Below are 23,582 nucleotides of genomic sequence, written 5' to 3' on the forward strand. Positions count from 1 at the left end.
CTATTGGGCCATGCTCGATCAAGCGAATTTTTGTTTAGTTGCGTTTGCGCTGGCCAAGCGAACGGATCGAACAAGAAAACAAAATATCAAAACAATCAAAAATCAAAAATTAAAACCGGAATCGGAGTCGGGAGTTGGGTTCGGAACCAAAGCGAAACGCTGTGCGCTGCCTATAAAGCACCGCATTAGAGAACAGCAACAGCAACAGCAACAACAACAACAGCAGCAACTACAGCAACAGCAACAACAACAACAACAACAATGCATTTACATGTCGCTCTATGGGTCTGTGGCACGCTTCTGGCGCTGCTTTTGGGCTGGCAGCAACGCAAATGCTGGCGCCTCATTTGGCAGCTGAACGGCTGGCGGGGCGTGGCACAGCAGCCGGTGCTCTGGTTTCTGCTCTGCATCAATTTGCATCCAAACAGTTGAGTAGCTTGACCACAGATCCAAAGCGGACTGATAGACCCAACTCTCTCTCTCTCTCTCTCTCTCTCTCTCTCTCTCTCTCAGGCATTCTGGACAAGGTGACGCGTCTGCGTGTGCTCTTCCAGCGACCGCTGGCCATCCTGATTGGCACACGCGCGCTGCTCTACATTGACGATCCGGCGGGCATGGAGTGCGTCTTGAATGCGCCCGAGTGCCTGGACAAAACCTTCATGCAGGAGGGTTTCTTTGCGCGACGTGGCCTGCTGCATGCGCGAGGTAAGCAACAGCAGGAGTTTTTCCTCCGCCATTTGTCATTTTCCATTTTCATGTGGTTCCCTTTGACTGCAGGCCAGAAGTGGAAGCTGCGCCGCAAGCAGCTGAATCCCGCCTTCAATCATAATATTGTCATCAGCTTCTTCGATGTGTTCAACTCGGTGGGCAATCAGCTGTTGGAACAGTTTGCCACACAGCCGCATCTGCACGGCTCGGCGGTGCGGTTCAAGGATGCCGAGGATATGCTCAGTCGCGCCGTTTTGGAGGTATCCTGCCGTGAGTAGCACACGCACACGCACGCACATGCATGAACACGAATCGCTTAGCCCAATCCCCAGCTCAGTTAGTAAAAGTAAAAACATTCCGAGTGTTGATGGCGACAACGACGACGACGATGACGGCGACGGCGACGGCGACGGCGACGGCGACGGCGACGGCGACGGTGACTGCGACACGTTTGTCCAGTTTCCATGCAACGCACGTACGCGGAACCCATTGAGACAGAGCCACATAGACTCGAGGGTCAGCAGCGAGTCTTAGCTGCACGCAAGAAGCGTTGCGGGGGCGTGCCGGGGCATCGATATGCCGATAAATTATGATTAGTCTTATGCAGAAACCAGTCGATTGGCCATCGAATGCGTCTGCATTAGCACGAAAATCTGCTATGATTCGGTATGCATTCGGCATAAGGGATTTCCAAATGCTCACTTCGATGGGGTGTTTGGATGTATACCCTATCAGTGGGGAGGTCTTTTGTGGGGAGATATCTGATGATTGGTTAAGGTGTTGAAGTTTGTCAGGAGATACCCTATAGAGGAACCAGCTATCTTGCTCGATTATAGTTAGCATCCTTATAAATATATAATTATAAAATATAGATAGTTTGTCTTACTGATACCCTATATATGAGCTATACCTACGATACACTTCAGTGAGGCAAAGCATTCTACCCTATGTAAAGTGAAAGTAATCTAGTCTGCTATGGAGATACCCTATACCCTATACCTATACCCGTTGTAGACGTACCCTACGATTTGTCAGTTTATCCTACTTGGTCTATAAGACGTCACATATAAGAGTACTGTAGCTTGACTACGAAACACCCTATAAAAAGCAAGAAATCTTAAACATATTATATTAAAAGAGTACGAGTAGAGAGAAAGAGTCTATTCTGATATATTTTATAGTAAGTCTAACTAGTCTATAAAAAAAGATAGCCTTAGTTATACTGTGAGCTATCCTACAACAAGTAGGTGAGAAGTAGAAGTGGCATATATCCTATATACCCTATAATAAACAACAGACTCGAGTGAATATTTATATTGCGGTGAGCTTTGATATCCTATAACAAGAAACAGACTTCTACTGGAAGATATCCTGTAGAGTGTTTTTAGCTCGAATATGAGTTGCTAAGAATGTAGTCCAGAGCAATTGGAAGATATCGTATAGAAATACGAGTGTTTTAGCTCGAAAATGATATAGTATATAATAAATTTACTCTAGGATAAGTAACTAACTAGAATAACTAGAAAATACACTGTATATCACATAAGCGTGAGTAGAACGATGAATAATAGTTAGAGTATCATAGAATGATTTGTGAATGCTCTGTAAAAAGTGAAAGTCGTTAATCTCATTTTGAAGACCGCCTATATTATAAGTAAGAGTTATTACTGACTAGAGCTGGTCAGACTCCAAAATTCCTCAGTATCTCTAAGAGTTATCTGGGTAGCCTGGAAGTTACTTGGTATTGGTTTTTGTCATCTCTCTAGATCTCTAAGAAGACAAAGACCTAGCCTATTGTAACTCAATTTGTAGTCAACTAACTGTCAACTTAGCCCAGTTAATTCACATTTCATAAGTTTAAGTCTAAACAGCTTTGATAGATTATTCATTTAGCTCCGTTTTTTTTCGCAATTATGAGCAGAAATTCAGTGAGCAAATGTAAATTTTTTGTGGCTTGGCAACGGTAAATCATTATGGATGGCGCCACAATAATTCGCTTTGATCATTTGCCAGCTATTTGAAGTGACATATTCCATTAGCAAATACCGTTAGCTGGGACACCTCTAGCCGCGAGGCATTGGCGCCTCGGCAGCAATTTGAAGGCCAAATGCAATTACATGAGAATTGAGAATTTGCTGGGCTAAAACAGTTAGCGCTGCCCATTAGCAGCTGGCTAGGGAGGGGGGAGGGCAAACAGGCAGCCAAACTGGCAGCTGAGCTGAGCAAAAGGAGCTCAAAGGCTGCGCACGAATTATGGCTTATGCCTTGGCTGCTGTCGCCTGGAAATATTTGAATGTCACACATGCTGTCGCCGCCTCCCTCTCACTCACTCACTCCCTCACTCACTCACTCTCTCTCTCTCTCTCTCTCTCTGTCTCTTGCTATCGCTGTCTCTGTCTGTGGCTTAACACCTCGTTAACTTTTATTGCAGTCACCATTATGGGAACGCCGACGAATTTCACGCAGGCGGATGACGCACACATCGCCACCACCTACAAAAGGTGAGCGAGGCCGCCAGTGCCTGCAGCTCAATCAGCTCACACTAAGTTCTCTCTCTCTCTCTCTCCCTGTCTCTCTTTCTCACTCTCCCTGCCACCCCCCCTTTTAATAGGCTACTTGAAATCTCGGCTATTAAAATTGTCAAGCCCTGGCTGCAAATCGATTTACTGCATCGGCTTTTGGAGCCGCAGCTGTACGCGGAGGCCGCGGCATGCAACCAGCTGCTCGTCGACTTTGTGGCAGAAATCGTGCAGCGCAAGCATCGCAATTGGCAGCTACGCAACGCCCTCGACAACGGGGAGGATGCGCCCTGGCAGCGTCGCATCTTCATCGAGCAAATGTTTCAGCTGGCCGCCAACGGTGAGCTCACCCTGCAGGACATCGAGGATGAGGCCCAGTCCATGGTCCTGGTGGTAAGTGGCCGACGTTAACGAGTCCCATTAAGGTTTTCGCTTATGAATTGATGGACCCGAAACCCAAAGCCCAAAGCCCGAACACCGTAACCCCGCCCCAATTCCTGTTCTGCTAACGAAGAATTATGAATTGAGATTTCAGCGAACTGCAGCTTATCTATTCATTTGCTATGCGATCATGTTTGCCTACCACCAATTACCACTAATTGGCAATTCCAAAATCTAGTTTTCAATTAAAGCAAATTGCATGCTTAAGCACTTGTAGATCCAATCAGAACTGAACTCGAGTTGGATCATCTTCTAATACTATCTGTATTTTCGACCTCACAAAGTATATAAATATTCTTGTTTCATTATATATTATATTTCATATTTTGCATGTAGTGTAGAATAGAATATACCCTGTATAGATGAATCTCAGCTTATGGCTCAAATTTTCATACTCATGCTCATCCATCACCAATATCTATTTATATCTCTATCTGTTTTTCATTCCTTTACTATAATAACTTTTCCATATTTATAAAGCCTTCTCTCTCTCTCTCTCTATTTCTCTCTATCTAAATATTCATTTATGCATATATAATTGTCTTTCTCTCTTTTATTTACACTTTCTTTTTCTATTTCTTCCTTTTTTAGTGCATCTATCTCTTATACTCACTCTCTCTATATCGACTTTTCTCCATCTTTATTCGTCTCCCTATCGTTCCCCTCCTTCTCCATCTCCTTCTTATTTGTGTACTATTTCCTCTTCTATACAGATTTCAATATTATATATCATTATAGGGTATACGAAATCGAAAGCTTTAAATTTATAAAGCTGTATCTTAAATCTCTTTCATTACTTAGATCTTTATCTCTTTCTCTTATGCTCGCTCTGCTCTCCTTCTTCTCCTTGCAGTCCTTTGAGACCGTCTCGAATAGCATTATGATCGCGCTGCTCTGCCTGGCCACGCACAAGGGCGACTGCCAGCAGCGCCTGCGCGCGGAGATCGAGAGCGTGATGCCGCATGGCAACGACGTCAGCTACGTGAGCGTGGAGCACCTGCAGCAGCTGCGCTACCTGGATGCATTTGTGAACGAGGCGCTGCGTCTGCTGGCGACGGTGCCGATGAATCTGCGGCACGTGAGTCGTGACTTTCAGCTGGCGGGCCGCGATGCCATCGTGCCGCAGAACACGATCATTGTGCTGGACACGTTCAGCATGCAGCGTGACACCGCCTGGTGGGGCGAGAAGGCGACCCAGTTCGAGCCACAGCGCTTTCTGCAACAGCAGCAGGAGCTGCTGCAGAAGGAGGAGGAACTGGAGCAGGAGCAAGTGCTGCACGGCCAGTCCAAGTACACCCCGACACGCCGGCATTCCTATAGCTTTCTGCCCTTCTCCAAGGGTCTGCGCACCTGCATAGGTAAAGAGATCTAATTAGATCTGATTGCAATGAGATATTCCTGAATTATACTTATTTATTATTATTATTATTATTATTACTATTATTAATATTTTTATATATTCGCCAGGTCGTCGCTATAGCTTCTTCATCATGAAGGTCTTCCTGGTCAAGCTGATAGCCAACTTCGATTTCAGCAGCGATCAGCAACTGGAGGAGCTGCAGTTCGTCGAGGGCATTTCGCTGAAGTTCCGCAACGCCGACCAGATACTCTTCCAAATACAGCCACGAAAGAGTTCATAGTTCATAGTGCAATAAGCTAATACTCCATATTCCAGCGGATATCGATTGTGGGGCAGCAAGCGGGAAGCCAACTCCAATTTGCTTTATTTTTTACCATTATATATATGTTTCTTATATATTTTTTTATATTTTAAATATTTCTTATATAAGCTTAGATGTAGTTGCTTAACAATCAAATATTGCATGGCGACAATTGTTAAGAAAACCATTTTCTATTTGCTTTTATAACATTTTTTTTTTTTTTTAAGAAAATATAAGAAGATATTGAACTATTTTTAATATGTAACAACAATTTTCTTTTCTATGAATTTATAATCTATTTATATAATATAATCAATTTTCGGTTCATAAATATTTAAAATTACTTTCAGCTGCTAAAATTAATGCTGAAAATATTTAAAGAATTTCAGTTTTAATTTAAGCAGCTCCGATTTGAATTCAATTTTCCATTAGAAAAAATGAGAGAGGAGCTCTCAAATATTCCTATAAATAGCAGATAATTCTTAAATAACTCTTTTAACACGGAGCTTTTTAACGAAGCTCAAATCTAAAGTAAATTTTGAATATGATTGATCGATAAATCATATCGATAGCTCAAATTGGGTTATTAGCGTAGGGAAAGTAGTTGATAGCTGAGCTTAAGATTGTCTAGAGTAGGAAAAAAAAGTCTCTTTGGTGTACTTTTTGAATTTTTTATATATTCTTTTTTTTTCATTTTCTTTTTTTCTTGTTGAAATGTTTGATTGTTGTAAAACCTAAAATATATCGTAAAACATATTATCGAAGCGATAGTCGAGTGCTAAACTAAACTTGTAGAATTTGGGGACGAGACGTGCGTGTGAATGTGTGTGTGTGTGTGTGTTGGGGAGCTCGAATTTAAGCATGTTCTTTGGCAACGAGCTGCAGGTCCAGATTGTTTAGCTTCTGGCGCAAGCGATGATCGAAGCGCTCCTCGAGACGCCGCTCCAGCTTGACGGAGGTGAGCTGCAGCTGCTCGGCATTCAGCTCGGCCAGCTCAGCGCGCCGTTCGCTCTCCTGAAGCTGCTGCTTCAGCTTGGCCACCTGGCGATCGTAGTTCTGCATCTGCTGGGACGAGTGCTCGAATGCCCGCTCCACGCAGTGCAAATTCTGGGCGGCCGCATCCAGCTCGGACTGCAGCAGCGCCTGGCTGGCCCGGCTCGCCTCCAGTTGCTGTTCGCTGCGCGTCAGACGGCGGTTGAGCTGCTCGGCACGCTGGCCGTTTTGCTGGGCCGTGCGGTCGGCCTCCTTCGCCTGGCGCTCCATCTTTGACAGCTCCCAGACGAGCAGCTCGATCTTCTCCGACTGCAGCTGGTCGCGCTGCTCCAGCGCCTTGCGCAACCGATCGCTCTCGTTGAGGGCGTCGCGCGCCTCCTGCACCATCAGCTGATGGCTGGCGGCATGATTCAGGGCCAGCTTCAGCTCATCCTCCAGCTGCACGTTGCGGTGCTGCAGCTCCATGAAGCTCTCCTCCAATTGGCTGCGACGATTTACCTCGCGCTGCAGCATCGCCTGGCAGCGGCTGTAGTCCTCCTTATAGCGGTCCAGATCATTCTTGGCCAACTGGATCTTGTGCTTGAGCGTATCCAATATGAGGCCCTGTCGGCTCGGTATCGACATCTTTCTCACGATATGTGTTCAATGTGTATGCTTGTATGATTCGTGCAAGTATGTTCGATGTTTGCTGCTGCCTCCAAATTGCTGCTTCTTCCTGCTGTTGGTTTGATCGATCCCGCTTGTTATCTATTTTTAAATATATATATTTTTTTTATATAAATATATAACTTTTTGTATATTTGTTGTAAATGACTCGTCAAGTGTCAACTGTCTGGGTTGCTAGTGTAAACAGCTCGACTTGACAGCACAAGGGCACTTTGACGAGAAAATCCTCTGCGTAAATTTCCCTGCTATTTGAATTTGTGTGCTTTGCATTCGAGTTTAGCGCAGACTTCAACCATACCCACGCTTGCCGCCAGATGGCGCAGAAGCGCAACTGTTGGTTCTGCCAGCTGCTGCTGAGCTTTGTCTAAGCCAAGCAAGCGACAACATAGGAATGGAAAAGCTTTGCTCGGAAGCTTTGAATACGTGTGGGTTTTAGAAGCTTGCAGAAATCTAGTTATTGATATACTCATATTTATTAGTTTTAAAAATCTATATAAAATACGGGAACATTTTATTCTTAAGTTTAGAAAAATATCGGAGGGAAAATAATTTAGAAGCTATGCATATTAAATTCTATAAGGGACTTAGAAAGTCTCTAAAATATATAAAGTTTACACACCTTGCCCATTGACTGTACAATTCGTTTAATGTATTAAAACAATAATGGAAAGTCGCAAACCTAATAGGTGTATGCCTATGCCTATGACATCTTTATTGTTTGTTTTCCGCACAGCTTTATCTATTTAACAATTTGGATTATCTAATACAAAAATACGAAACTGTAAATCTATTCTTTTTTCTTGGGTGCCGGTTTCGGTGGCACTATCGGTGGCGGTGGGGGAGGATTTCGTACAGCGGGGTCTTCGTCGGGGTCCGGCACGAATCCCTCCCTGATGAACTTCGAAAACTCTTCCAGTGATTCATTCTGATTGACCGGCCTGAAGATCTCCCTCAAGTCGGCGCAGTCCTTGACGGTGACGGTCTCCCAGTCGTTTTCCCTCATGTGATAGAGACGCACAAGTCCGCCCGTATACGAATCCAGATACGTGGCATGATAGATGCTGCGCATTGCCAGACAGTAGGCCTCCTCATCCTCCATATCATACTTGTAGTACGAGTCCAGGATGCCCAAGGCAAAGCAGCAGCCACTGCCAACCGAGAAGAGATGGCCCTCGACGCTGGATCCATCCCCGTCCACGTAGACGAGTCGCGGGCCATCGAAATCGTAGCCGGCCAGCATCATGCCCATGCTCAGGCCCAGCCCCCTCAGCTTGTAGGCAATGTTCGACAGGATGCGCGCCACCGACTTAACAGACAGCGGACGGTGGTAGGTCAGCTCGTGAAGGCGACACTCCATCGTGAGCACGCGATCCCAGTAGACGCAGTCGGCGGCGCCGCCCGCAATCGTGCCCAGGATCTTTTTGTGCACCTGCACCACTTTGCGCATGCTCTGCGAGGCGATGAAGTTGCCATTGGAGGCGCGCGAGTCGGCGGCCAGAATAATGCCGCCCTTGTACTTAAAGCCCAGCGTGGTAGTGCCATGCGTTAGCTCCACCTTCGCGTCGTCCTTATCTTGCTTATCCAGCTTGGCCAGTCGCTTCTTCGGATTGTCAAAGGGCGGTACGGGCAGCGAGTAGGGATTGTCGAACATGGTTAACACGCGAGTGGACTCCAAGTTGGTATACTCCAGGTTGGGATCCACAAGGGGCTTCATAAACATCATTTTATTTAAACCGCAAAGCTGTTCGAGCGCCATCTTGCGGTCAATTTGCGCTCTCCCTCTCACGATAATAAATATTTCTTTTCACAAAATGTGATTTTTGTTGTTGCCTTCAGCTCTGTAAGATATGAAATGAATTATATTTTGTTTACATATATGAAACTTGTGATTCAGTTCGATTCCAAGCCTACTACATATAATGTTTGGAATGCTGAAATTGAATAGACTTTTTGCCTTGGGGCGACTTTTTCGCTTAGTCTAATGCCTTTCATTGCTTATTGTACAATCTAATTAGACGCTCTTCTATTTAATATTTTAAATATACCTGGGTAGCATTACTTTCGATTCACGTATGTATGTGGCTTTACCTACCCAAATTATTTTCTTAGTTTTTGGCAACTCTTTTGAAACAAAAAAGTAAAATAAATACTAAAGATAATAATAATACCGTCGAGTCTCGATAATTCGAAAAAAAAATGCTTTCCCTTCGAATGAAGTTCGTTCTCAATATTCTCGATAATTTGAATTTCTGTGTAAATCGATAAAGAACTGATCCCCGTGCCATTTCGAATTATCGAAATTTTTAAGTTTAAACTTGAGAAAAATCTGTATATCAACATTAAAATAAAATTCGATAAGCAAAATATCGAAAACTATTTAAAACAAAAAAGCTTTGTCTAGAACATATTGCTATGGGAATATTAAGGGAATATTATGGGAATATTAAGCAACCAAACAGAATTTCTTTTGATGATTTTTGATGTCGACTGTGGAACTTGAGAGCCCGTGTCTCTGTGACTTGAGCACTTTTAAATAAATACCAGACTCACGCTCAGCCATTGAGATTTTGCTAACAATAATTGGCAAAATGAGTGGAGCATTCCTAACGACGTGGAAGTACGCTCCACTTTCTTCTCGAGTTACTCTCGTCTGTCGTCTGTGTGAGAGAGAGAAAGAGAGAGAGAGAGTGTGTGTGGTGTCTGTGTGTGTGAGGGGTGCATGTGTGTGCGTGGCGGCTACAAATGTTGAGCAATTACGTGACGCGTGCCTGGGACACCGCCGTATGATAATATGCCACAACTGTCAACAATATTTCCGGTGCAAAGTGTCTCCAATGTGATCATCCTACCCAGCATATTTCTCTCTCCCTCTCTCTCGCCCGCACACACTTTGCTCTCTTCTCACTCCGTCTCTCTTCAGCGACGTCTGTTGCTGTTTGCATGCAACCTGTATGCATGTTAGTGAGTGTGTGACTGTGTGTGTGTGTGTGTGTGGCCTTGACAGCAATTGTTTATATATGTGTGTGTGTGTGTGGGTAGGTATGTGTTTAGTACTCTCAGCTCGGGCACATATCATTGTCAGTGCAGGGCCGTGACTCAACTTCAGTTCGCTTGAGTTGTCTAAAGACTTGGGTCCAACTGTCGGCATCGTCTTAGCAACTAAACGACAGTTACAGCAGCAACAGCAACAGCAGCAGCATCATTATAAACTAAGCATGCACTGAGCGAAATTTGCGTGTCATATGCTCAACTATAGCTTGTAGAGTTCTTAAACATTATGAGTAAAGCACTGAAATATCTTGAGCCAGATGTTTGAGTACAAAATATCTATAATTTATTATTAATTTCTTACAGTGTATGTTATGGCTTAATAGATATACTATATTTATACCAGAAGCTATTATAGACAAATACATATGTATTAAATGAAGTTTGGTTTTGTTATGCAGCCTCAAAGAAGCTAACCAAACTAAGCAGTTGAGCTTCTATATATTATATATCTCTAATCGTTGGCTCAATAGGTTATGGTATAGTCAGAATAGATCATCATAGATACTGAGTGATATATGCTAACAAGAATTCAGATAAGAGGTTCTTCTCTGCTAGTTCAAATTCGATTGAATAGATCTTTTTATAGCTCTTGATTAAGTTTTGGCATTGAACGTCTTTTGATGTCAAGGCAAGTCCTCGCAGTATATATATATTATACAGTTACTATTTAAGCTATGGAGCCTTAATATTTCTCTCATTTTTGTTAGCTAGTGTAACTACCAAATCTCTAACAGCTCTTCAGCCAAGTCTATTTGCCGAGTTCTAGCCGAAACTTTAGCAAAGTGCAAAAAAGTTCTAACTGTATCTATGCAAGTGACTAACTGTTCTCTGGCTAAACCCCGCTCTCTCCTCTCTCTCTCTCTCTCTCTCTCTATCTCTATCTACCTATTTCACTGTGTGTTGTGTTTTTTTGCGAAGCAAATGCGACGTCAACGCAGTCATTAGATGGTTGGGTAGCTGCTCTTCACTGCCACGCCCCCCCCTGGCAGGCATAGGCGACATGTCTGCCATGGTGTTGCCTTTGCTATTGGTGTTGCTGTTGCTGCTGCTTCTGTTGCTGCTGCTGTTGTTGTTGGCATTAACTTGACACTTTCCCCATTGCCGTGTGGCATGCCTGGAGTCGCATGCACACACACACACATACACACACACGCATACAGCGAGTGAGCGACACAGGCTGCGTGCCTGTGTGTGCGGGAAAATGTATAACTGTAAAAGGCACTTGAAGCACATTCGCCTGGAAATTTGCCTGCATTTTGTGCTTTTATTAATGCGACGGGCGAAGAATCGCAACGCGATAAAATATTGTGACGCCTCCTGTCGGCCCCAGCTTGAAAGGACGCGAAAGGACTCGCCGTTAAGGTGTCCACTTAATTATTTATCCAGGAACAAAAAAGTGCGAGACAAAGGAAAACAATTGCAATTTTTGGATATTCCCAGAAGCTAAAAACTGGAAAGCAAAAATCGGAAAGTATCGAAAATGGGAAGTACTTGAAACTGGAGTTTGGGAAGTCGAAACTGCAATCATTGGGAACTGAAAAGTAGAAAGTGAAAACTGGAAACTGGCAGGCAGATATTAGAAATTACATCTAAATTCTAAAGACTGGCAAATAGATGCTCAAGTCTCAAGTCCATAAAACTGGAGACTGGAAACTATTGCTGAATGTTGGAAACTACAAATTTGAAACTATTAACTGGAAACTAAAATATGTAAACTTTGCAGAAACACATGAGCAAAGAGAGAGAGAGAGAGAGAGAGAGAGAGAGAGAGAGGGAGAGCGAGAGAGAGAGAGAGGGAGAGAAAGAGAGAGGAAACTCGGAATTTAGGAATAGAAACTATAAACGAGAAGCAATAAGAAGGAGAAGCAAGTTATTTAAGACTCTGAATAAAAATCTGAGATCAAGAATCCTAGAAGCCAACCAATTTCAAACTGTAGTTTATTGATAAAGTCCAATCTTTACTTTAATTAACAATATCTTTTTGCTTGAAAGTTGATGTTAATGCCATTGCCGGCTTAACATGCATGTTAAAGGGGCACTTCAAAAAACTTGGAGCTTTAGCCGGGGGATAAAAGCGCAAAATGAACTAATTGCTCGCTTCAATCTGCATTAATAGTCGACTTAATCAACAATTTTTCGTTATTGTTTTTTTTTTTTTGTATCCCGTTGATGCACATTGATCGTTGTTAGAGGACAATGTTAGTTGGGAGCGCCGCTCTCCACTCGGCACGCGCCATTCAGTTGTTGCTGAAGTGCGGTCCAAGTAGCGGCAGCGGTTCATGGCCAACAGCATTGTAGTGCAGCACCGACCCCTGCGCCCTGCGCCCTGCGCCTTTCGTCCGGAAAATGCAAATCGTGCTGAATTGCATTTTTCGCAGCAGCAGCAGCAGCAGCAGCAGCAAACAGCGAGCAAAATTCAAACTGCACATTTTTATAGGCAGGCTGCTTGAATAGCTGCACTGGCGCCAGTCGCTGCGGCTGCCCGGCTAACCCCGGCTCCAACTACAGCTGCTGCTGCTGCTGCTGCTGAACGAGGCGTTGATAAATGTGGCAGACGCCAACGCCAGTTGCAGCCAGGACTAGACCAGTGTCATTTCTGCTGCTGCTACTCCTGCTACTCCTGCTGCTGCTGCTGCTGCTGCTGCTGCTGCTGCTGCTGCTTTTAAGTGTTGCAAATCCACTGAGCGGCATAAAATGTTGCGTCATCCGGCGTGCAAATGCTGGTTGGAGCTGCAGCTAATAGAGGACGACCTCTGGTGAATGACCATTTTTGGTCGTAGCACCCTCCGCTCGCTACCCTACTCTACCCCCTGCACCTTTGCCCGAAACTGAATTTTCTCCCACTATTTTTTTTCCACGAGTTTTCTTTCATTTTCATTTTGTTGCTGTCGTTGTTGTTGCTTTTTTCTGCTTTGGTTTTCTTTCATGGGGTAAACGCTGCGGCAGCCTTGTTGACAATTTGTCGACGTGTCAGAAGAGTCAACGTGAATGTGACAAGTGACGGCGACGGAGACGGAGACGGAGACGTCGACGTCGACGTCGAGCGCGGATGCTGACGAGACAGGCGAACTGGGCTGAGTTGTTGGTTTCGTGGTCCATTGGACAGTTGGACATGGCGGCGGCTGGTTTTTGTCTCGCCTTTGTTGTTGTTGTTGTTGTTGCCGCTGCTGCTGTTGTTGTTGTTGTAACTGTCATCATTTTCGCTTAAATATTGATATGCGCTACGCCACAGTGCGGTTGCAGCTCTTTGGCCATAAGCCTTGGCATTACGTGCATTCGTACATTTCATCCCATTTAGTGAGTCTAAGAGAGAGAGAGAGAGAGAGAGAGCGAGAAACGAAATGTTCCATAACATTCAAGTATACCGCAAAATATGAGATGATTGATGAAAAAAATATCTTGATATCTGACCAAAAATTGATCTTGAGCTGTGCGGAAATGGAACATGTATATAACATGGAATGCTGGAATGGAACAGCATATTAAGTCATGAATTTCTTTATTGCTAAATAATATAAAAAACAATGCAAATAGTAGAGTATTATAGAAATGGAACACAAAAATGGAACGCTGAAATGAAACAATTAATGAATATCACATGATATCAAATGATCTGAAGTGATGCGTGATTAAATGCATTCAATATGAGCTCCTTTAGTACTTTGGAATGCTGGAATGAAACATTTTCATTTCGATTGTAGGTGCTTGTGAGTTCGTTATAGATTTCAGATTGCTTAACCGAAAATTAATTTTTACCCAAACGAAAAGTCAGAGTTGGCTGTTAGCGAGGACGTAAACGGCATAATTGATATACGTATGCATGCATGTATGTATACCTATGTGTGTGTGAGTGTGTGTGTGTGTGGAGGTCATCAGGCAAACAGCAGTCGTTGGCATATAGCGATCCAGATGCAGATGCAGATGTCCTTATGTCACTAATTACATGCATGTCAATTTTTCGCTCATCATTGCGCCCGGCGATGGCGATGCCGTTCCGATTCCATTCCATTCCAATCCACTCCGTTTCGTTTCGTTTCGATGCAGACAATTCACTTGGCACTGTGCGAACGGCAACAAAACCAACACATATTTGGACAGTTTGTGGACAGGCCGGATGGTTTCACTGTGGTCATCAGCATCAGACTGATGTCCTGCGTCCAGCGCTCGTCCTTGCGCTCGTGCGTTCATGTGTGCGTATCTTTTTATTAAATTTTTCATTATTTGCTGACAGCTGTCGGTAAATGGAATTGTTTATTACCTGAACCCGCACCAGATGAAGTTCGCTGTGCCGTTATCCCATTGGTCCCTCGGCCGATGCTGACGCCGCATCGTTGTCGGTGATTATCATAACGTTTGCACTGGACAGCCAGGCCTGCCAGCCTGACCGGCTGCAAATGTTGACAGTTTTGGGCAACACAACAAAACACAACTGCGGGTTAGCAGCTGCAGCTCCAAAGGGGGACGCCGAGGCTACCGGGGGCCTCTTTACTCAGGAATACATTGAGCGAATCGAGAGCTGAGCTTGAATTTGAAAATCGAAATGCATTTTAGAAATGCATTCTAACCCACAAAACCACAAAACAGAATGAGTAACAGATGTTCTCTCACTATTTCTATATCTGCCTCTCTCTCTCTCTCTCTATCTATCTTTCTCTCTCTATCTCTCTTTTGCATTCCTTGTGTGTGTGTGTCCTATAAAACTATGATTATATTTGTATTGAAAATTTCAATTGAAAATCAAGATTATCTGTTTAGTTAAGAGAATCTCATCTAGCTTCTATCTTCTATCTTCTGCTTTCTATCTCTTATATCTTGTATCTTGTATCTTGTATCTTGTATCTTGTATCTTGTATCTTGTATCTTGTATCTTGTATCTTGTATCTTGTATCTTGTATCTTGTATCTTGTATCTTGTATCTTGTATCTTGTATCTTGTATCTTGTATCTTGTATCTTGTATCTTGTATCTTGTATCTTGTATCTTGTATCTTGTATCGTGTATCTTGTATCTTGTATCTTGTATCTTGTATCTTGTATCTTGTATCTTGTATCTTGTATCTTGTATCTTGTATCTTGTATCTTGTATCTTGTATCTTGTATCTTGTATCTTGTACCTTGTACCTTGTATCTTGTACCTTGTACCTTGTATCTTGTACCTTTTATCTTGTATATTATACCTTCTGTTCTGTTTCATCTTCCATCTTCTATCTCTAATCCATCTATCTTCGCTATTCTTTATTGTCTTCATTATCTTCTCGGATCAGGTCTCCACGAGTTTCTTATAATGCTCAACTGGTTGATGTGCAGGTCTTACCGCTTTCAAGCTACTTAAAGAGCAGTTGATATAGTTGGCTGTCCGACCTTATGGCTCACACACAATTTGCATTCGGTTGGCGGAAACAGCTGCAACACTTTTTCGGGCGGCTCGCTAGCCCGAGGCGCGGGGCGTTGGAGGGGGCAGCCGGTCTCAAATTGCGGCTGCTTTGCTAACAATGGCAAATCAAATAAGTTGCATGCAGTTTGCACTTAATTGCCAGTGCCAAAGTGGCAAGAAAAAAAAAAAGAGGCAGCAGCGGCGTCGGCGTCGGCGTCGGCATCGGCGACTGCAGTTGCAAGTGCCAAGTGGCATGTGGCAGCTGCAGCACAGAGTCGAAAGATGCTAGCTGCTAGATGCCAGAGAGTTTGGGGTTGGCCTGCAGGAGGTGGGCGGTTGCGGTGGGTGGTCTAGTGGAGCCTGGGCGATGGGCAACATGAGAACCAATTAAAGACATCGTTGGCAGCGGCGCTGTCGTCCGGCGTTGTTGGCAAACGTCAACGTCGAAAACTAATTAGCATAACAAGCAACAAAGCGTACCGAACGCTGGGCAAAGGGGTTGCTTGTAATAGTGAGAGGTATATGTATGTATATGTGTGTGTGTGTGTGAGTGTGAGTTGGTGTGTGGAACGAAGCCAAGTGGTGCTGGCAACCTAGTTACTTGCTGCATGTGTGTGTCTGTGTGTCTGTGCGTCTGTGTGACTATTTGAGGCTTCCGGAGTCTGGGCACAGCAACAGCTTCCAGCTTGGCTTGTGGGCGCAAATCAAAAGTTGCGCCATTAAAATGAGCAGCACAACTAGTGAGAGAGACAGAGAGAGAGAGAGAGAGAGAGAGAGAGAGAGGGAGAGCGGGAGAGAGAGGACACACATGCACGCACACCCACATAACCATAAACAAATACAATTACAAGTCAAGCAAAGCTTTACAGTTTGCAACTGGAGACTGAGGCTGGTCGTCCTTGCAGCGTTAATAAACTGTCGGCATAAATAAAATGTAAGAAGCAGCAGCCGCAGCAGCAGGACACTGGCTTTCGAAGCCAAGCAAAATAAAAATAGAAGGCGCGTTATGATTTATGCGCCGCTGCAGCCAAAGCTAAAGGACTCTGTTCAGCAGCCAGGCGGCAGGCGGCAGTCGGCAGGATGTGACTGTGACTATGTGGGTGGCTGGCCGCTTGACTGGCTGACTGGCTGGCTGGCTGGCTGGCACTGGCTGCTCCACATCGACGCCGTCTTCCGGCGTGCAAATAAAATTTCGGGCATTGGCGGTCGGCGCATGTTTCTGATGGCGACGAGACAGCAGCGAGACAAGCTCAAAGGGATTAAATTAAAATGTCCTTTGAGTTGTGTTTTAATTACTTCCTTTCTCGCTCTCGCTCTCACTCTCTCTTTCTCGCTCGCGCGCTCGCTCTCGGTCTGTGGCAATGAAAACGTTGTCTGTGCCAAACTCCTCAAGTCACAGCCGGCACGCCCACAAGCTCGCCCACACAGCTGCCGTCACAGCCGGAGACAGCATCGCATCGCATCGCATCGCTGCGAAAACTTAAGACAGTTCCACAATTTCTGGCCACAAGCCCAAAAGTTGCCAAAGTTTTTAACCTCAACAACGAATCAAATTGTCGAACAGACCAACGAAAAACCACGGAAATCTCTTTCAAGTGTTCACAGAGAACTATATATATATACATATATATAGATATATATACATATACATATATATAACTATGTATACATTTGACAATCTTGTACAACTCTAAGTAGTATACTCTGGACCAATTACAAATTGATTGAAGAGGGTACATTGGCATTGTGCAAGTGTGTGCTACCTGATTGAAGAAGGCATAAGAACTTTGTTAGGATCAATGGAATGATATATATATGTCGGATATTTCTGCAGATTAGATAATTTTGTGGAGTGCAGCATGTTCGTGCACTGTTGCCCTTCTTCCTCTTGCTAATCAACTGTCCTATTTTCACTAGCACGTTCGATTACATCCATCGTAACCAACTGGCAATCTCGTCAGCCCCACACTCGATATTAGTGTTAACTAACATCTCACTCAATCAACATTACCCAATACTATGCTTGAACCGATATATCGATAAGATATTCTATTCAAATAATACTATTATCTCCGACATATACATGTACTTAGTCCATATAGTCATGTCTATCGAAACCTCCTTTATTGCAGTGGTATACGATGTATTCATTTCTATCCGCCTGTGCTCATCCGTCCGTGCGCTCATTCATCCGTCAATCCGTCCACCTGCACGCAAAGGTATTTATTATAAAACTTTATTTCTCGCCTCGTGAGAGCCTCTCTCCTTTTCTAATAATATGTTGACTTAGTTCTCGAAGCACATCTGAATAGCTAGTGAAGGTTCGTACCTCCGCTAAATAGATATGAGTGCTTTCATTAATATTGCTATTCCCATTATTATCATCATTGCTCTTATAAAGCTAACCTGGAATTCCATGGCTCACCAGTCTCAATAACTGAATTACTTTAAGAGAACTGCATCTATCAATGATTTCAAATCGCTTGAAATGTTATTCAAGTAAATCGCTCAAATATCTCCCCAGAGCTGACGTCACAAATAGTTGCACAATTACAATTACAGGTAAAACATTGCTGAGCAAACCGACTCAACACAACACACACACACACACACACACATAAGTGTTTAAGCGTGTGAAAGCTCACCAATACACAGACACGGAGAGCGTCTAAGTCAATGGCTACAGCCAGCTGGCTGCAGTGGACAGGTTGGCTGGCTTTAAAGTTGGTCAATGCTTGGGGCCAACAAATGGCAACAGTCAGAGCCAGATAGATATGCGGCGATAGTACATATGTAACTGCAGAGGGCTGGTTAGGAGGGGGCAGCAGGGGGCAGCAAAGGGAGGGAGAGAGAGGGTGCGAGCACAGCTCATTCATTCTCATCAGCGTATTGGGGATTTGGCGCCTTTGTAGCGCCTGTCAAGTGTCGCGTGCGTGAACCGAGCGACGTGCGTGACTGCAGCAAAGCAAGAGAGTTGAGAGAGTGAGAGAGAGAGAGAGGGAGGGAGCGGGAGAACGAGTGTGAGAATGAGCATGGGAATGAGACTGAGACGGAGAGAGTGAGAGGGCGCGCCGCAGGAGCCGAACCTGAAGCTGGGCTGCGAATATCGACGCCCCAAACAAATGGCCAATTAATTGCCAGAGCCAGCAGCAAACAGTGCTAGACAAGCCCCGGAATGCCACTCGCTGCTGCTGCTGCTCCTGCTGACTGCTCTGCCCGCTGCTGCTGCCCGCTGCTGTCTGTGCTCAGCTGTCTGCTGACTGCCACTGCAATCGATTATTTATTTATTTATGCCACGCTGTGCCGCCTTCAATTGGCTACAATTGGCGCTTATCTCTGACGGGCTTAGTGGGCGTTGCGCCTGGACCGAGCCTTACAAATGTTTTGCATATCACCGACACCAAAGCCGGGGCCAGAGCACGGCGAGCAGCGGCTGCCGGCTGGCGACAGTGCCTTAGAAAAATCGTTGGACGTTGGGCTCTGTGCTGTAGCCAGCCCCATTGGGGACTTTGCATACATTTTGCCCACTGGCCTGGCTTGGGCGAATATTTTAGGCTCTCGCACTTGGGCGCTCTGCATGGGAATTTATTTGAGCAAATTTGCAAATTATTGCGTTTCGTGCCGAGTGCGAGAGTCCTTTCGTGGACATCTATTACGCTAGCCCATTTACATTTGACAATTGCCTTGTTGGCATCTTTTTAATGGGCCGCCTCTACCGCACCGCTTCGCTTCCGCAGCAAACTCCTTCGCCTTCGCCTTCGCCTTCTCCTTCTCCAGCGCCTGGCGCCCCCATTTCCATCTCTGGCCGACGTCAAAGCTCGTCGAGCTCAACACGAATTCGGCACGCTGGTTTTTTATGGCCTTTGAGTGGATTTCGCAACGACAGCGCACAAATTGGCGACATGCATTAGAACAATGGCCAGAGAGTTGAAGGTTTTCGCTTTTGCTGCTCTCCCCAACATTTCAACAGATTTTCATGGACATTAAAAAGCGCAAGTGAAAGTATTTTTTATGTTTTTTAAAAGCTGCCAGAGCTTCACAGTTCTTTACAGTTATCTACAGCGAAAAAGGCCTAAATTGCAATTTGAATTAAAGCTTCGCAAAGCTTTTGCAAAAGCTGATTAATTTAGGTTTAATCTTTAAATATGTTTTTCCTTTTGACTTGGATTGCAGCATAGGGACTAAAATTTGAAAAAATATATAAATAAATAAATAAATAAAAATATAAATAAAAAATTTTTTATGTACGGTAGATGTAAAAAATGTTTGGTTATGCAGCAGCTTAAGCATTGATAAAGTCGTTTATATAAAGCTCTGTATTGATGTGGTTTTCAAAAAAACTTTAGATAATCCTGCTTTTATTTGTAATATATATTATTTAAAACAATTATGAAATGGCTCCAGTTTATTTGTTTGCCTAGAGCTTTCCATAAGCTTTAAATCATGCTCCCACAGCTTTAGCTTTTCTCAACAATTCTCAAACAAAGGAAAAAATTCCGAGCTCATTTCGAGCCTAACTTGGTGAAAAGTAAAGTAAAGACTAGGCGGAAATATGCCAACAGGGATATCAGCCCGATCTGTTAGACAGATATTTTGGAGAGATTTGGCTCATTTGTTGGACAATTAAAATGTAGTTAGAGCCAAGAGCTGAGCATTGGCTTCAATTTTTATGCAAGCATTTTGGAAATTCCCATGCTAACTTGGCCAACGGCCGGCTCTGCCATAAAACCATCAACGTTAGCCAGCCAGCATATGCACTGAATTGATTAGAGTTGTCTAAGCTTGGCTGCAGCCTCAGCCTGGTCGAGCCCTCTGGCCCACAGCTCTCGCACAGCTCAGTGGCATTTGTTCAACATCAACGCACCCGTTCTGGCTGGTCTCGAAAGATTGGGCCGATGCTTCGAGTGGGCGCATCAAATGAAACTAGAAATCGAACAACGCTGTGCGTCAGCCAGAACAATTCAATTGGCCGAGTGCTACATACGCACCTGCAGTTGCCAATTGAGGGACCTCTCGCCCGCCCTCTGTCTCTCCTTCTCTCTCTCTCTCTCTCTCTCTTTATCGCACTCCCTCTCACAGTGGCTCAACCTCTGCTAGAGAAATTCACATACGACACGTCAAGCAGTCGTGGCTGTCCAATCATCCAGCGCCAGCCAACAGATGACACTGCATCATGACGCACTGGACCAGGCGACAACAACAACAACAACAACAATCGAACAACAAAAACTGCCAATTAAGTGAAAAAAGCCGCTGCGATGGCTACGCTAACCGAGGCATTAGAAGTGCCCAGACCCATCGAACAGCGACGTAGAAAAACAGAAAATAGAATAAAAGGGGGAGAAAATGGTATCGCAAGCATAGAAAAAAAATTGAAGAAAACTTGATGTGCTAAGGCTTACTTACAAATACCCTGTAGAACGGTAGAAAAGCCTAACTTGAGGTTGAAATTTAGAGAATGAAATTTTAAAGAAAAACTTAAGTTTCTATTATATATGGTTTATAGGATTATTGAAGATTGACATATAGTGATACCATATATAGTATTCCCAAATAAAATTTAGCGCTCTTTAAAGGCTGAGCCATCGTAGGGAGCTGAGCCTTCATAGGGAGCTGAAAAGTTAGGATTGCTCCACAGACCTTCTCCAGGTTAACTATTATCAACGATGTTTAATAGCATACACACACAAATACATTTATTATATATATGTATATGTATTCTAGGGGTCGTTTCAGTCTTTCTAGGGTATCTGTAAAGGAAAAATCTAATGTAAACTTTCGCAGCGCTGCGTCGACGGAATCAATTAAAAATTCTATGATTTTACACTTGATTGCCTGCGTTTTAGATCGCCAAGGTAACGTCTACGACAATGATTGCGATGCCAGCGCTGGGGATTTGCAGCTGGTAGTTTTCTCCATCTGTGCGCTCTCCTTCCCTTCCCCTCACTGGTCGGTGTGCTCAGTTAAGCATTTAAAAGCGGCTCAACTTCGGTTGAGAACATGACAAAACAAGCGCATCATATGCAGAAGCATGAGCCCAGCGCCAGTGAGCCAGATGCAAAACATGTCAAAGAATCGTTCAGTTACCAATTAGCTATTGAGCCGCCTTAAAAGCAATCTCAGCCAGAGCCGGGAAGAGCCCTATCGTTCGCATTAGCACAGAGCTCAATGCCTGCATAGCATTCTGCCACGCCTTGCGTTGCCCTGCCCTCGGCTGCACTTTCATACATACATACATACTCGCATTGCTGCAGAGAGCTGTTCAAGCTGAGTTCAAGTAGCTGAATGTGTATTAATTATCACTTGATTAACTGCAAATTTAAGCTTATTATTGTCATTTCTGTTCCACTTGTTACCCAAAGCGCAGCGAAAGGTCGTGCATGACTAATGAAAGATCCTTATGTCTGTTCCTGATTGGCAAGCCACTTGCCTAGGCCATGGAGTCAAGTGGCAAGCGGTTCGGAGTGGAATGTTTACCTTCTACTGTGGCGCCATCTATGAAATAATTTCGAAATTTGTTAGACATGATTTGCATTTTTATTTTATTTTTTTTGTTCCCTCTCTATGTCTTATTTCTGTTTCTATATTTCTTTTGGTTTATCTCTTTTCTATCTCTCTCTCTCTTTGCCTTTATTTCTTAGTATCAACATTCTTTCTCTCTCCTGCTCTATCATAATTCTCCTTTTCTCTTTCTCTCTCTCTCTCTCTCAATCTATTTCTTTCACAGCTTTCGCTCTTTTAGTCTTTCTCTCCTTTTCTATTGTGCCTATTTCCCTCTCTCCACATTTCATTATCTCTCTCTATGGCCTTCTTTCCATATTTCTATCTCCATCTCTCTCTTTCTCTCTCTCTTCGTATCTATCAGTTCCTCTTCACCTCTCCTTATGCAATTGATTGATTAGTCCGTCACGTTGACTTATTAATCATAATCTGATTTTAGCCAACATTGCTGAAAGGCAAGTACAGTTGTGTGTGCCTATCCATAGCTGTAAGCTTAATCAGCACTCGGATACAATTGTTTCTTTATATACATATATGTATGTATATACAAAAGTATCGGATCAAAGGCATTATGGGCTTTAAACTGTTTGCTGCCTCTTACTGCGCATTGTTCATCTGGCCGACGGCTGTGGCTCATTCGCTTTAATCCCAATAAATGTGTCCGACAATGTGTTAATTATATGCCCCATGACAAAGTGGGTAGCCAAGTGGCGTAATGCACTGCATAACGTGGACAGTTAGGGAGAAGTGATATACATATAGATACATTTTTATATACACATCAATATAAACATATATCTCAATATGAAGTTAAAGCTGTGTGTGTATTAAATTAGCTTTTGATTATGGATTTTTAGGCGTGAATTAAACTCAGACATTACATGCTTATGAGGACTTCAAAAAAATAGAAATGTAATTACTATAAGGCTATATCATATTTTTAGGAATTTACATATGTATTACTTTATATTCCCAGCCTTTAAAGTTAGCATATATCAAGAAAAATAGGAACCAAATCTCTTAGGCGTTAATCAAAAATAATTTAAGTTTAGACATTAAGCTTAATTCATAGAACATTAAATTGAGGTTAGAACGTATTTCGAGATTGAGGTTAGATTTGAGTTAAGGTTAAAGTGTAAACCGAGAAATTGCGATATAATTATGCTTGATAATACCTTGGGATTTGCATAGTTTAGCTGAAAATCAGGCTAGAGCTAAAAAGCGCATAATTCTGCATTTGTTTACTAATTCTAGTTTTTTTTTTTTTTTTTAATCTTATATATTAAGCTGTAATTAAACAAAGCAAAAACTATATGACACATGTGTATGTGTGCGTGTGTATGTGTGTGTGTGTGTTTCTATAATGCCCCAAAGAATTTAACACATTCTAGTACAAATTAAATATTTAATGTAACAACAAATTGATATTTGAATTATTAAAATGGAAAATAATGCGCCGTCATGTACAGCCAAGTGACGTGATGTGTATGTGGGTGTGTATGTGTATGTGCGTGTGTGTGAAATTTAACAAACACATTTGCGTCTGGCTGTCGGCTGACATTTTTGTTTATTTGTGTGGCGGAAATATCAGCGACAAAGCTACCAAAATATTGAAAACAAATAAAATTAAATTTGCATAAATACATGAATGCTTTTTATGTGTACGACTC

The 23,582-nt window shown here is 43.4% G+C and overlaps 3 protein-coding genes and 1 long non-coding RNA gene across 4 annotated transcripts; 1 reads left to right on the forward strand and 3 right to left on the reverse strand.

Moving 5' to 3' along the window:
• The first annotated feature begins 33 nt into the window (after positions 1-33).
• On the forward strand, positions 34-5,528 carry LOC6586163 (probable cytochrome P450 318a1). The gene is made up of 7 exons (XM_002011750.4): positions 34-427; positions 514-705; positions 778-978; positions 3,140-3,209; positions 3,320-3,620; positions 4,522-5,026; positions 5,136-5,528. Exons 1-7 carry the CDS (start codon positions 262-264, stop codon positions 5,306-5,308), a joined length of 1,608 nt encoding a protein of 535 aa, XP_002011786.2. The 5' UTR covers positions 34-261; the 3' UTR covers positions 5,309-5,528.
• A 656-nt stretch (positions 5,529-6,184) lies between these two features.
• Positions 6,185-6,946, reverse strand: LOC6586164 (tropomyosin alpha-3 chain). Its single transcript, XM_002011751.3, has one exon. It carries the CDS (start codon positions 6,944-6,946, stop codon positions 6,185-6,187), a length of 762 nt encoding a protein of 253 aa, XP_002011787.1.
• Positions 6,947-7,671: 725 nt separating this feature from the next.
• On the reverse strand, positions 7,672-8,853 carry LOC6586165 (proteasome subunit beta type-5). The gene has a single exon (XM_002011752.4). The coding sequence runs from the start codon at positions 8,742-8,744 to the stop codon at positions 7,776-7,778; it is 969 nt and encodes a 322-aa protein (XP_002011788.1). The 5' UTR covers positions 8,745-8,853; the 3' UTR covers positions 7,672-7,775.
• Positions 8,854-13,521: 4,668 nt separating this feature from the next.
• LOC26527731 lies at positions 13,522-14,674 on the reverse strand. Its single transcript, XR_001448931.3, has 2 exons — positions 14,298-14,674; positions 13,522-14,237 (listed from the first exon to the last, which is right to left on the reverse strand). It is a non-coding gene; the product is annotated as an uncharacterized LOC26527731 (long non-coding RNA).
• Positions 14,675-23,582: the final 8,908 nt, after the last annotated feature.

This window comes from Drosophila mojavensis, unplaced genomic scaffold, assembly GCF_018153725.1.
Source record: "Drosophila mojavensis isolate 15081-1352.22 unplaced genomic scaffold, ASM1815372v1 contig_136, whole genome shotgun sequence".
In the NCBI taxonomy this organism is placed as follows: domain Eukaryota; kingdom Metazoa; phylum Arthropoda; class Insecta; order Diptera; family Drosophilidae; genus Drosophila; species Drosophila mojavensis.